Source organism: Emys orbicularis, chromosome 16, assembly GCF_028017835.1.
Source record: "Emys orbicularis isolate rEmyOrb1 chromosome 16, rEmyOrb1.hap1, whole genome shotgun sequence".
Taxonomy (NCBI): Eukaryota; Metazoa; Chordata; order Testudines; family Emydidae; genus Emys; species Emys orbicularis.
In genome coordinates this window covers 23,005,855-23,020,794 of record NC_088698.1, presented here as the reverse complement: position 1 = coordinate 23,020,794, position 14,940 = coordinate 23,005,855, and the positions used below count along the sequence as shown (strand labels likewise).

Here is a 14,940-nt window from a genome sequence, read left to right as displayed (position 1 = left end):
GCTTTGTCAGTTTCTAAGCATCAGACCTAGAAATGGTGAGAATAATATCTTCCCAGGTACCATTAATCTAAGGCATAATAGCATCTTTAACAGCTAAATGAACTCAGTAGCTCAGACGATCCAGGTGTCTTTGCATATAATCATGCCTTCAAATAAATTACAAGTTCAATCCAATGTGTATTCCTTTTGGGATGTTCCACAAGTGCATAAACCAGAGTTATCACAGTTGCTTTATACTTATAAGCAATAAGATTTATTTAGTAGGAACTCTTCAAATGGGAATGGGCTGACCTTGAGTTATGAATTGCTTCGCCTATACATCTATCACATTATCCCACAAAATCACTGTTTAAATGCATGAAAGAAAGTATACCCACGCCATACAAGTGTCTGAGTTTCTCTCTTTCAAGAGAGGAAGCCTTTATACTTTATAAGTAAAGGCATTTAAAACATTAGCTAGTATGAAGACTTTTCTGACTAAGCCTTCCAAAGGAAAGTCCACCATTGAAACAATAATTCGGATGGGAAAGGTTTTACTTTTAAAATAATCATACAAGCTACTGTCACAAAGTGTAACTTAAAGAATAAAAAATGGTGGTTGCTTTCTGAACAGTTTAGGAGGAAAGATGGTAATTAGGGAAGTCTAAAACCTGGACAACTGATCAGTCCATCATGGACTGTTGCTGAGCCTCAGAAGTGGACCTTTGCCTGTGGTACACACAAAAAAAAGCAGGGAAGGTTGAAGCTACCATCTTGGTGAAGTCATACAAGAATCTGATGAGAGTCGGATTGAGTCGCCCTTGGCGTACAGGTGCTTGTTCTTTGTTAGAGGGAATAGGGGTAATTTGAAGCAACATACTGTGAAACATCACAGGAAGCACTATATGCAAGCCCCATACAAGTTAATGTATAGTTATGGATGGAAATGAATAATTTCACTTCTCTGCAATGTCCTAGCCACCTCAACTGATCCCTTAACTCCTTGGTAGTCTAGCAGATTCATTTCTTGCATTCTTTTTTTTTTCCTGATGTGTATATAAAGAATTTCTGGAGATTTTTTTATATCTTTGACTATTTGCTCTTTAAATCCCCTTAGCCCTCCAGATTTCCGCATTACATTTCATCTGCCATAGTTTATGCTCCTTTCTATGGCTTCATTTAGACTTTATTTCCATTTTCTGGAGGATACTTCTAAGGCTTAAATAACCTCTTGAATCTTCCTATTTAACCATATTAGGTCTTTTCTTGTCTTCTGTTGACTCCATGTCTCAGTTAAGGACTTTAAATTGAGTTTCAATGTGAACAGTTCATATAGTTATAATGATTCACTTTGAGATAGATAACATTGGGTTTGGCTCTGTTCTCACCTGCTCTAGTTTGACTGGAATATCTTCATCTACTTCATTGTTGATACTTCTGGCTATACTAATGTACAAAATAAGAGAATCAGACTCACTGTTAGGATCGAATCACATTTGCAAAATTATAAAAATACACAGTTGAGTAAATATCTTTGCTTATATCATACACCTCATCCTGGATCAAGGTAAGTAAGGAACTCTACCTCACTATTCTTAACTTTGGTGGGAAGCTGTCAAGGCTGTATCCCCACTTTGAACTTTAGGGTACAAGTGTGGGGGCCTGCATGAAGACTTCCAAGCTTAACTATCAGCTTAGATCTGGTCCGCTGCCACCATTTCCCACAAGCTAATTCCCTTCCCTGGGAAGCTTTGAGAAACCTTTCACCAATTCCCTGGTGAATACAGATCCAAACCCCTTGGATCTTAAAACAAGGAGAAATTGATCCTTCCCCCCTCCTTCCTTTCACCAACTCCTGGTGAATACAGATCCAACTCCCTTGGATCTAAAAACAAGGAAAAATCAATCAGGTTCTTAAAAAGAAGGCTTTTAATTAAAGAAAAAGGTAAAAATCATCTCTGTAAAATCAGTATGGAAAATAACCTTACAGGGTAATCAAACTTAAAGAGCTCAGAGGACTCCCCTCTAGTCTCAGGTTCAAAGTACAGCAAACAAAGATAAACACTCTAGTAAAAGGTACATTTACAAGTTGAGAAAACAAAGTAAAACTAAGACGCCTTGCCTGGCTTTTTACTTACAAGTTTGAAATATGAGAGACTTGTTTAGAAAGATGGGGAGAACCTGGATTGATGTCTGGTCCCTCTCAGTCCCAAGAGCGAACAACCCCTTAAACAAAGAGCACAAACAAAAGCCTTTCCCCCCCGCCAAGATTTGAAAGTATCTTGTCCCCTTATTGGTCCTTTGGGTCAGGTGTCAGCCAGGTTACCCGAGCTTCTTAACCCTTTACAGGTAAAAGGATTTTGGAGTCTCTGGCCAGGAGGGATTTTATAGTACTGTACACAGGAGAGCTGTTACCCTTCCCTTTATAGTTATGACAGAAGCACATTTTGAATAATTCTTGTTTGTATTGCAAAAGGTTTGTTGTATAAATACGTACATTTTCCAGTAGCTAATATGATTCATTTGTCCTCCTAAATCACTATAATATCTCTTCCCTTTCCCTCTTTTCATCTTTCCAGAAGTAACAGTTTATTCAGTGAAGTCGTGCAGATGAACTTTGAAATAGCCAGTTTCAGCAGTCTTTCCGGAACGCAGCCAATCACGTGGCAGGTGGAATACCCTCGGAAGGGGACAACGGACATAGCCCTCTCTGAAATCTTCATCTGCCAGAAGGACCTGGTAGGAATAGTTCCACTAGCAATGGTAAGAGATTCCCTGGAAAGCATGGTGCTCTGTCTCATCTTTAAATGACTGTCATTCTGGGAAGGTACAAAGCAGCCTTTGAGACTGATCAGCAAAGAGGTGGTCTCTGCTCACTAGATAATCAGGGAAGAATTCTTTTCTGAGATCAGTACGGCACTACTCCACCTTGGTATAATAATACTCTCCCTACGTGATGGAATCTCTGTTGATGTCAGTTGGATATCCTTTTTTTTATAGGAGCAGTAAGCACTTGCCAGAATCATACACGCATTTCATTGTGGGGGCAAATCATGCAATTTAGACTAACTGCCCACACACACACACACACACACACACACACACACACACACACACACACACACACACACAAAAGATGCTGTCCCTTTAAAAAAAATATGGCCCTTACTCTTTAAACCTTGAGTTCCCCTCTTTTAAACTGTTCTTTCACAGTTCCCTCTGGACTACCAGTTGGTAACAGAGGGCAAAATATACTTGCTGGTCGCTTTTTAATTTTTCCGTTAAGTGCTATAGGGTTTGATCATAAGAACGGCCGTACTGGGTCAGACCAAAGGTCCATCTAACCCAGTATCCTGTCTTCCGACAGTGGCCAATGCCAGGTGCCCCGGAGGGAATGAATAGAACAGGTAATCAAGTGATCCATCCCCTGTCGCCCATTCCCAGCTTCTGGCAAACAGAGGCTAGGGACACTGACAACCCTTGGGGGTACTTACCACCTGCAACTCCTGTTAACAAATGGGAGTTGAAAGTGCTCAGTATTTAGCAGAATGAAGCCTATACTAATTAGCGGGCTGTTCCCTAACCCCATAAAGCACTCTGGTTTTAGGGAGAGAACAGAAAGTGTCTTTAAAAGAAAGAAAAGTCCCTTGGTCTGTTTGGAAAATCCCTGGGAAAGAGTCTATTCTGAACAAGTATCTGAGGGGTAGCCATGTTAGTCTGGATCTGTAAAAAGCAACAAAGAGTCCTGTGGCACCTTATAGACTAACAGACGTATTGGAGCATAAGCTTTCGTGGGTGAATGACATGCGTCTGACGAAGTGGTTATTCACCCACGAAAGCTTATGCTCCAATACGTCTGTTAGTCTATAAGGTGCCACAGGACTTTTTGTTGCTTTATTCTGAACAAATTCTGCTTGAATATCCTACCTTTTCTGGGGAATTTTTTCCTCTTGTTAATTTAAAAAAAAAAGTTCTGCTCCCACTGAAGTCAGTGTGTGTGTAAACTCCTCGAGCTGGAGCAGCCCTAATGATATTTAGGTGAAAACAAGATGTTTGCCAGAATTAAAGGACCAGTGCAGATTTTAATACTGAAAGATACTTTCTGTTGATGGTTTTTATTAGTGAAATTCTGGCCCTCTTTTATTTATTATATTGTTACATGGTTTTTCCTTTTATCTGGTAATATTGTCATGTGCTAGATAACTGGGGAAGAATTATTTTTTGCGATCAGTACGGCAGTCCTCGACTTATATGCTATGTCAGTGGAACTCCTGCCGATATCCTTTGGAGATTTACTCCCATAGATCCTGCTCCAAAGTTCATTGAAGTCAGTAGAGAGCTGTGTGCTTCAGAACTGGGCTGGGAGAGAAATGTTGCCTTCGATTACCTGTAGAGCTAAATATGGCAATAAATATTACGTCCTCAGTCCTGTAAAGATTTAAGCACGTACTTAAGACAGCTTCTTCAGGTCAGATTCTGGCCTTAGGGAGATTCATTCAATGCTTCCAATGAAGCTACATGTGTCTATCTTCTGGCAGAATTTACCACCCCTTCCCCTTCTATTTTGTAAAGAATTCATTGGCTCCGTCTCTGTATTTCATGCCTGATCTATTTTTATACATGTTAAAATAGTCACTAATGCCTTTGCATTTGCAGGCAAGATACAGATGGACGTGCACATGTCTCTGAGAGATTAAAATGCATCCTTTTATGTTGGTTTCTCTAGCGGCCTGAGTCCCAATTTAGTGAAACCTGGGGTGCACAAGGAATATGGGATGAAGCCCTGGATGTACCAATGGCAGTACCGTCAAGCATTACGATTTTTGCAAGGGATTTAAAAGACAAAATTATACCTTAAAACCCTTCACTTTGCTTCCTTGTGTGTGTCCGTTTCTCTGGTGTACCTTGTGCTAACACTTGGCAGCAGCCATAACACATTGTGCTAATAGAATCTAGCTGGATGAGATGCCAATGCAAAATTGGCTTTGCTGGCGGGATATTAGTAGATAAAGGGAATTTTCACAGTTTTCTGTTAGCTAACACTGCAGCTCCAGCCAGGATACTTTCTTCATTTAAACGTTAATCTCCAGCTGAGCTGATTACCTGGCAATTCTCTTGTTCAGAGGTAAAGAGAGACACAAAAAGAGTGTGTGTGATGCTGTGTCTGCTGAGAAGTTGTACTTCAGTGTCTCTCTCCGCTACAAATTGTAAAGCAAGTGCCCATCTCCCGCATAAAAGCTAGGTCCTGGTGTTTTATGGCAAGTATTTTTCTTCAATAATTTGTAGGAAAAAATACTACAAGTAAACAGACCAGATTGATTTCAACATGAATTGTGCCCAGAGAGCAAAACTGCTTCTTTCAGAATTATGTCGTTGGAGAAAGGAACTTTAAGAAGGAATCTTTGCAGTTACAAACACAGAGGCAGTGTGGGACTGAGGACATCTGGGTTCTAGTCCTGACTCTGTGACTGGCCTGCTGTGTGAGCTAGGAAAGAGGGTACCTCTGTTTTCCCCTCCCACCCTTTTTCTGTCATGTCTATTTAGATGATAAGGGCTGGGACTGTATCTTACTATGTGTGTTTCTACAGTGCCTAGCACAATCTCATTTGAGGCCTCTAGGCACAACCATAATACAAATAATAAAGATAATACAAACAGTTACCGTTATTTGTAAAGGTGATTACCAGGTAGAGTAAAATAATATAAAATATATACATGGATTAACAAGAGGTGTTAAAAAACGTATATCTATCTGTAGATGTATGTCTAGAGAGAAACTTAATATGAGGACAGTCCCATCCATTAGCTGGGTAAAACTTGTGTTCCAGCTCTCTAGAGCAGCAAGCGGATTATGTTGGCATAAGATAACGGACAACAACATAAAAAACACCAGATGCAAGAAAGGCGGAAGGAAAAATAAATATCAGGAAGCTGGAAACGACAAATCTTTTGTTGGGCTAAATATAACCCCAGGATCACAAAAGTGGAGCGTCTCTCATGTGAGCTGTTCAAATGCTAGACTAAAACTTACAAAGCTGAAAAGATCACACATTCTTATTACCCTCTTTCTAATTATCTTAAAAATAGGAGAGAAGTGGGGAAAAGAAGAATTGGGTTTTTTAGGGATTAGAGCAATTGCAGCTCTGTTATAATGGAACAGAAGAGATTAAAGAATTGACATTGTCAGAAAGAACTGAACCTACAATATCAACATAGCCATGTAGGTCAGGGTTCAGTGCAGCAGGTGGTAGGACACAGTGACTGAATAATCAATTTAACTTCATCCAGGAGCCAAGAGGGAAGCTTGTAGCAGCATCTCGCTACCATGGGCCTGGCTAGCTAGCTAGGTGGCATGGACAAATAAATACGAGCACTAAGGAGTTGGTGGTGGTAATGAACAAAAGAAACGTCAAAACTGTCAGGCTGGACATCAGTGAAACAAACCTGTCCCAGTGTTCCCAGTTCTGTCTATAAAGTAGCAGAGAAATGAGCTGTCCAGTTTTATATGATGTATGCTCCAGAGTTGGGGAGTTAATAGCTCTGGTCAGTTTTGAAGGCCATTTTATCCGTTAATTATTCAGAGAGAAAATTAGTGAGTCCGAGATTCCCTCTAGCCACCACCATAATCCACCGTATGGTTATTCCATTTAGGATGAGGCACAGGGTGTGGGAGGGTAATAGTCATTCCTGACAAACTGCAGACAGGCCAGAAGCTCTGGAGACCTCGCTCCCCAAATTTCTTTCCATACCTTGGGAGAGCAGAGGACAATCCAGAATGACCCATTGCTAAAAGGAAACAATACGACCCAGCTCTTCTATAGCACTTGCCATCCATTGATCGCAAAGTGCTTTACAAAGGAAGTCAGTACCACTATCCCCATTGTACAGATGGGGAAATGGAAGCACAGGGAGGTGAAGTGACTTGCCCCAGATCACCCAGTGGATGTTGACAAGTGACTCTGAGCCACTCAGTGTCCCCATTTTTGATACAGCTCTTCCTCGCTGAAATTCTGCTTTCAGTTCCATGGGTATCACCATTGATTTCATTGGGATTTCTCCAGATGAACACTGGTATAACGGAGACAAAAATAGGTCACTAATTGATGGTTTTTTAAAGATCTGGTTGAATTTTTCTTTTAAAAAAAAAAAAAGGTTGATGAAAAGTGGACTTTTTTTTTACATTTCTGTTGCAGCTCTTAGGTTTTTCAATAAAAAATTCAAAAGCAGAAAAAAATCTTGGGTTTTGAAAATCAAAAAAGTTTGGCTTTTGATTTTCAAAAAATGAATTTTTTGTTTTTTTAATATAGAAAAACAGAAATCTGTATTAAAAAATTAGAAATAAATTATTTTTTCCCCACAGAAAGTACTTATCACCTTCCAACCAGCTGTATTTTTTTCATGGTTTTTACCCTCACTCATCAAGAATGTTTACTAAATGATTACCACTGGGGCCATTGTATCAAAAGCCATCCCCAATTAGCCTTTGCACTACCAAAAGCTTAAATCTGCCAGCTGGAAAATAACTTGTCATTGTGCTTCAGTATCAGTGCGCTCTAAGACCTTCATTTTTCATTCTGGGACATCTGATGTTGACGAGGATGTATGTGCCTCTCACTCAAAGTGTAAGATAAGAAGCAGTGGGGATAGGTTTCCATCATGGTGCTGGAAGGGTAGTGAAAGCCTTATAAAATTCATTAGACAATAGGGTGCGTGAGAGAGAGAGAGAGAAGAGAAAAAGATTTCCCCTATCAAAATAAAAAATATGCACCACAATTTACAGAAAAGAGCAATCTTGCAAAGATTTAACTCTCTACTATAGAACTGATGTCTGAGAAGAGTTGTGTTCTGTTTAAGCAGTTCTGATTTGATATTACTTATTCCTGGATCAATTAGAGAAGTGCCTTCATAGGAGCTTGATTAATTGTCTGCTAAGCTGCTTTTGAAAACCTCTTCAATTAATCACAACTTACCTTAGAGCTTGCCAATTAAGGTGTACTGAGTTGCACAGCTTACTTTCCACAGCCTCCTCAAATTTCTACCCTATCATGAGCAAATGCAGCCAGCTGTATTGGTTTTTGCCACCTAATAAGATAAAAAACAAAAAACCTCCAACTCATTCACCTGTGTGGTGCACGCACACACATACACACACACAAACACACACTCCCATTTCATTATGAAGCCTCAACATTTATGTGCAGTTCAACATCAAGCCAAGAGATAGAAGCTTGTAAAAGAGACTTTTAGACATGGGACAACTCCAATTGATAAACAGTTGTATTTAAGAAGCATTTCTCCTACTAAGAAGTCACTGAGGGACTGGTCCATCAGCAGAACTATGCACTTGTTGACTGCTCATTTGATACCCAACCAATAAAGCAACATCAGCATTATAGTAGACCTCTTTCTTGTAGGGTAGTTTACCAGTTCCTGTAGAAAATTCACCTTGAAGTCACAGAAAGGCCAGTGCAAGACTTTCTGAACCCCATGCAAGTGGCACAGAAGGGTTGCAGCTAGCAAAGCAGCCCATAAAATAGAATAGTGGCAATGGAGCACCCTGACTTTGAGTCAGGGAGATGAAATCCTTCTCTATACTTCACCTGCATAAAATCCAGCTATTCAAAGTGGCGAAGGCACCAGCTGGATGTCAGAAGCACTGGGTTCTATGCTGGCTCTGCTCCAGGCTCCTTGTGTCACCTTGGGCAGTTGTGTAGCTTCCTTGTCCTTTACATATTTCCATCTGTAAAATGGGGATGACACCAAACACACAGTGGGCCCATGTGTGTTTGTAACCTGGGATGGGATGTGCTATGCACATGCGGAGAATCATTATATTTTTCTATTTTGATTTATTTTTGCTGCTTCGGGTAGGATTTGAGTGACATTGATGCCCAGTGTATCCTTCCCTTTGTTTAATAGCATCCTGTAAGCCACTGGTTAAGTCCAGCTCAGGGGAGTATGCTTTTGTGTCACGTAGATGGTATGTGTGCATGGCAAACCAACCTCTGAGCAGCAGTAATGCATAGCTGAGGTTCTTTTTTGCTTAGCGTTACTCAGTACAGCTCCATACCGACGGTAAGTGTTCCATGATCCTACATTGTTTCATTGAGAAATACCTGCATTTGCCTTTGTAATTGAGTATATGGTAGGTTGTGGAATCCCCATCAGTGGCGGTTTTTAAGAACAGGTTGGACAAACGCCCTTCAGGGATGATCTGGGGTTACTTAGTCCCGCCTCAGCACAGGGGGCTGGGCTAGATGAGCTCTCGAGCTCTCTTCCAGCCCTACATTTCTATGATTCTATATTGAAGGTTCTCTCGTGAGAGCGAGTGGCCGTACATTCAGAATGCAGAGCTGTGAACCTTAGCCCAATCTAAAAACATGCTTTGCCATTTTCATGCATGTTTAACTTTTTTCATCAGAAAGCACAGGTCATCAGGAATCAGTAGCCCACAAATTAAACAAATTTATCCCCAAGTTGGTCTCTAGTGGATAACAGTCTCATCACAATGGAGCCACACAAACACATAGGGTGATCAGACAGCAAGTGTGAAAAATCGGGACATGGGGTGGGGGGTAATAGGCGCCTATATAAGAAAAAGCCTCAAATATCGGGACTGTCCCTATAAAATAGGGACATCTGGTCACCTTACAAACCTATGACTTCACACTGTGAGGTCCTTTCATCGATCTCCAAGCCAAGGTAACAGATGCAGAAGGATGTCTCCTTCCTATTAGCCACAAAGAAATGAATGAAGAAGATATTCGGAGCCACACAGTTCAGGAGTTCTTCAGGCTATCTGAAGATATCTAAACAAATTTGTTTTCTAATTTGCTGCATACAAATGAACCAACAAATATGTGCCATGCTGAACTTTTCTGCAACTGAACAAATATTTTCCCAGTTGAGTGGAATGACAAATGAGGCAAAACATGCATTTCAATTTGAAGGAAATATAGTTGATGTAAAAAATTATCTTGGCTATTTTGTAACAGGATATATATATTTAAAGTAAAATTATGTTGCAACTGGAACTGGGTAAATTAAATATGAAGGGCCAAATTCTGTAACTTACCCATCCCACCTTTGTTCTGACAGTGTGGGTTGAACTTGGGACCTCCAGTAGTAAAAACGCCTGAGCTTTTTACCAGTTAAACTACAAAGGTGAGTCTTTTAGGAGAGAGCAGTAACAGGTTTAAGAGTCTATCATGTGATCCTGCCAACAGACAGGGACTAAATTGAGGTTAAGACCCACATCACTTGCAGATAGGGTGACCAGATGTCCCGATTTTATAGGGACAGTCCTGATTTTTGGGTCTTTTTCTTATATAGGTTCCTATTCAGGGGCGGCTCTGTTTTTTGCTGCCCCAAGCACGGCAGGCAGGCGGCTTTCGGCAGCGCGCCTGCGGGCGGTCCGCTGGTCACGCAGATTCGGCGGCATGCCTGCGGGAGGTCCGCCGGTGCCGCGCCATCAGCGTCCCCGCCGCCGAATTGCCGCCGAAGCTGTGGGACCGGTGGACCTCCCGCATTCGCGCCGCCAAAAGTTGCCTGCCTGCCGCCCTCACAGCGACCGGCAGGCCGCCCCCCGCGGCTTGCCGCCCCAGGCACGCACTTGGTGCGCTGGTGCCTGGAGCCGCCCCTGTTCCTATAACCCCCCACCCCCTCCCGATTTTTCACATTTGCTGTCTGGTCACCCTACTTACAGACCTGCTACCCCATTGAAAACAGTGGCATTGCATTGGTTTCAGTGTGGCCTGAATTTGCTTGCTTACTCTCTAGATTTACGCTGATACAATTTCCGCTAAAGACAGTAGCATTGCTCTAATTTTATACCAGAGTAACTGAGATCAGATTCTGACCCAAAGGATCTGCTTGTGAATTGTCCATGTCAAATACAGCATTGAAAGCTGTTTCAATTAAAGAAGCTGTCCACTGTCAGTCACTGTTGATTTGGTCCATTTGTTCAAAGCAGGGTCCTTTGTTACCTACCCTACAGAAAACAAAAGCAACAAAACGATAAGATGTGTGCATTGATCCCAAATTGATCAGAAGCCACAGACAGAAGTGAAAAGAATTCAAAATGGCTCAATTTGACTATGTCTTTGTTAATGTATCCTGACCATTAGAGCCAGTCATTGAACTTTTGCCTCTAGCCTGTGTTTTCTTTCTCTTTGGTACCGTCATATTCAGTTCCCCCTTTTGAGGGGAATAAGGATGGATCAATAAAGCTAACCCAGATGGTTGGGCTTCATTTTTCCATTGGATCAGGTTGCGTGTCATTTTCCATGCTGCACAACAGTATATGATTTTCCTTTTTTCTTCCTCCCCATCTCCTGACAGCCTCTATTGAATGGATTACTTTGGGATTTTCTAAGAGCCAAGGAGAAATGGGGTCAGCAGGCTTCCAGATGTGTAAAGTATTCTATGTGTAAAGTGTGCTATTTAAGGAACTCTTGGTTTTCCTTGCCAATTTTTCTTGCTGTATTAGAGAGAGATTGATGAGAGACTTAGGATATATGCTTCTCTGCCTTGACAAGTGGGAGCTCCAATAACAAACGATGAAGCAGCTAAAATGTCCATTGAGATTTTCAGTGACTTTATTATTTATTGTTTGTATTACAATAGTGCCTAGGAATGCCAATCAAGGATCAGGGCCCCATTGTGCTAGGCACTGTACAGACAGATAACCAAAAAGACCGTCTCTGCCCCAGAGAGGTCAAAATCTACAGTGTCAGGCTGGGATGAAATATGATGTGTTGTTGTAGCAAGTTCAACGTTCCTGTTATTTGGCGATCTGATTTTTGCCTTGCCACTATTAGGTTATCTTGATCTCACTTTCAGCTGACTGACGTCCCATGAGAGTCAAGAATTTGGGGCTCCCTCTAAGCAGTGGCCTAGGGACACAACAACCTCCCCTCCCCCCTTAAAAAATATTTTTTAAGCCATGGTTTATATCTGAAAAGACAGCTGATTAAAAAGCCTGACCAGTCAATACAGCCCCATGGACAACTTTGCAGCTGCCACATGTGCATGAGCAGAGACGGTGGAGAGGCCCCATAATAAGCCAGCTCAAAAGTCTACTCTGGACCCATATGATAATGCTTGAAAAGGACATTCCAGAGCTATGTATTTTGATGCCGTAGCTGCCAAGTACCGTATTCGCCATATGTACCCACAGTTACTGCCTCCTCTGCCAGATTGGGTGGAGGAGAGCAAAGGAGCATTTCTCAGCAGGAGCGAGGGACCGATTTCAATGGCTGAAGTTTGCAGCTGACACAGAACTGGAATTCACAGGCAGAGACATTACTAAACTATAAGGCTATCACACCTGCTGGGGAATTCAGAATCCCTGAGGTAAAGCTCAGCCTGTAAGCTTCCCCATGAGACTGTTGCAGAGGCAGAACCAAGATTTTTCCAAGGGGTCTTTTGGCATTATGACAGACCGCAGACTCCAAAGGTCACTCATGGTTTTGGCATTGGTGGTAGCAACTGTTTATTGAATACATTGCACCTCTATAGCACCTTTTACCCAAGGATCTCAAAGCACTGTGTAAACAGCGCTCACTAAATGAGTCTCATAACATTCCTGCGCTGTTATACTTATTTTACAACTGGGGAAACTGAGGCACTGAGCACTTAAGTGACTTGTGCAAGGTCTCACAGTCAGACACTGGCAGAATTGGAAACAGAACTCAGCAACGCTGACTACATGTCTGCTGCTCTGACCACTAGATTACACCTCTTCCCTAAAGAAAAAAAGTCACAGGACTAATAGTGATCCAGACTAGACTTTGTGATCCTCTTTTAGCTCCAGTTAACTGATTACCAACTGACTCAAGTTACTTAGCATGTTTGTTGCAGGAGGTGAATGTTTGCAGTTTACCCTAGGACTCGCCTCCATATTCCGGTGCTGTCACTTTAAATAGACACACTGAACAATGATAAGGTATGTTTGGAAATGCAGCTGGCTTAGGTGATTGGTGTGTTTGGCAGCAGTAAGTAGGTTAACTCTGATTCATACTGAAAAACAGGAGCAAGTTCTTTTAATTGGCCAATTTTTAATGATGGTTTTGATCTATAAAGAAAGGGTTAATGTTTCTGGGAAACAGTTCCCACGGTCATTAACTGTTAGGTGAGATCCACCTACCACAGCAGCACATTGTTTATGCTGGGATATAATTAAGGAGGGTCTGAGGTGCTTCTGTACAGGCAGCAAAACTAACTAGGGGCTGGTCTACACTAACCCCCCCACTTCGGACTAAGGTACGCAAATTCAGCTACGTTAATAACGTAGCTGAATTCGAAGTACCTTAGTCCGACGTTACCGCGGTCCAGACGCGGCAGGAAGGCTCCCCCGTCGATGCTGCGTACTCCGCTCGCCGAGCTGGAGTACCAGCGTCGAAGACGAGCACTTCCGGGATCGATCCGGGGCACTTCCGGGATCGATCCGGGATCGATTTATCGCGTCTTAACCAGACGCGATAAATCGAACTCAGAAAATCGATTGCTTACATCCGGACCCGGATGTAAGTGAAGACGTACCCTAGATAACAAGGAGACACGTTATTGTAATGGAAGGTAATGAGTGAACCTGGGGAAATAAATTCACCTGGACTTTTATAAGCCTTAGTGATATAATGAGCTACCCCAAGGATTAAAAAAATCACAACTTCTCACCTTCAGTTTGGTGTTAGACTTGTGTTTGCCTTGCCACGCTTTCCATTTACAATTCATTATCCAGACACATTCTCATCACCAAGGATATTTGTCAGGCCTGTCACTGGGACTATTTACTTTAAATGCAGCAGTTCCACTTGGGGATGCGGGAGGGGGGAAATAATAGGTCAGCACAGAGCTGCATTGCCAGAGGGAGAGCTCCAGGAGGTGCTGGGCTTCTGACTCTTCCCGCAACACTGCCCTTGGCAAGGGTGCAGAGTATGCTCCCCCGTGCAGCTGGTGCTAAAGACAAAGGCATGAGGAGCAATGGCCCAAACCTCTGTCTGCCCCCTATGGAGCTTGGTGCTGGTCCTTGCTTCTGGAGATTGAAGTGCCCGCAGTTGTGTAAGGATCTGTGCAGACAGCACCACTGCCAATAGGTAGTGCTGCATCGTTATCTTGGCATTGTTACCTGCTGTGTTCCAATCAAGCCTTTGATTGCTATAAGCCAGTATAACGGTTGTATCTGGCATCCATCTGGGGGACAGCCCGCTTGTGCGGCATTGGGAACTGCACCCATAAATGGGTTAGCTTCCCAGACGGGCAGCCTGGGGGAGGGGCCCTGCAGAAGCGTATGTTCTGTTCTGCGGGGTAGTTTTGGAACAGAGTGAAAAAGGGTGATCTCTTTTACACACCCGGGACCCAGCGTGATTACTGACCCAGTCTGCACCTTGCACCTTCTCCTACAGGTGGGCCGGAGCCAGGCACAGGCTAGCCCACAGATAAACTGCAATATGGACGTCCTGGACATCTGTGCTGCAATTTTATAGCCCTGCAGCTCAAGCCAGCTAACCCGGCCAGCTGCGGGTGTTTTATTGCAGTGTAGACATACCCTCTGAGTGTTCCCTGGCGGTATCCCGCCCCGATGTAATAGACACTCACAGAATTTCCAGATCCTCTGTTCCCAAAGGAAGAATACACCACAGCTTGTCAGTTACACCCTAGGCCATAGCTCTGCTTAACACACGGTGCTTAGATATGTTTGTAGGGCAAACCAGAATCAGTTGATTTAACAAAGAACAGAGATTCAAATGCTGGCAAACAGAAATACTGGAAACAGGGTTACATATCAAATAAAGCCATAACAGCTCAATCTAGAGTCTAAACACACGTAACAAGATGCCCTCTTCTTAAGCTCCATACATCTGAAGAAATGGGTTTTTTACCCACGAAAGCTCATGCCCAAATAAATCTGATAGTCTTTAATGTGCCACTGGACTCCTCGTTGTTTTTGCTCACCCAAAG

The 14,940-nt window shown here is 42.5% G+C and overlaps 1 protein-coding gene across 1 annotated transcript in view; it reads left to right on the top strand.

Annotated features, from left to right (window-relative positions):
• Positions 1-14,940, top strand: part of TMEM132C (transmembrane protein 132C) — a 213,259-nt gene that overhangs the window by 136,011 nt on the left and 62,308 nt on the right. The window contains exon 4 of the mRNA XM_065417982.1: positions 2,559-2,742. Within this exon, the coding sequence (XP_065274054.1) occupies positions 2,559-2,742 (184 nt within the window). The remainder of the gene's footprint in view (positions 1-2,558; positions 2,743-14,940) is intronic.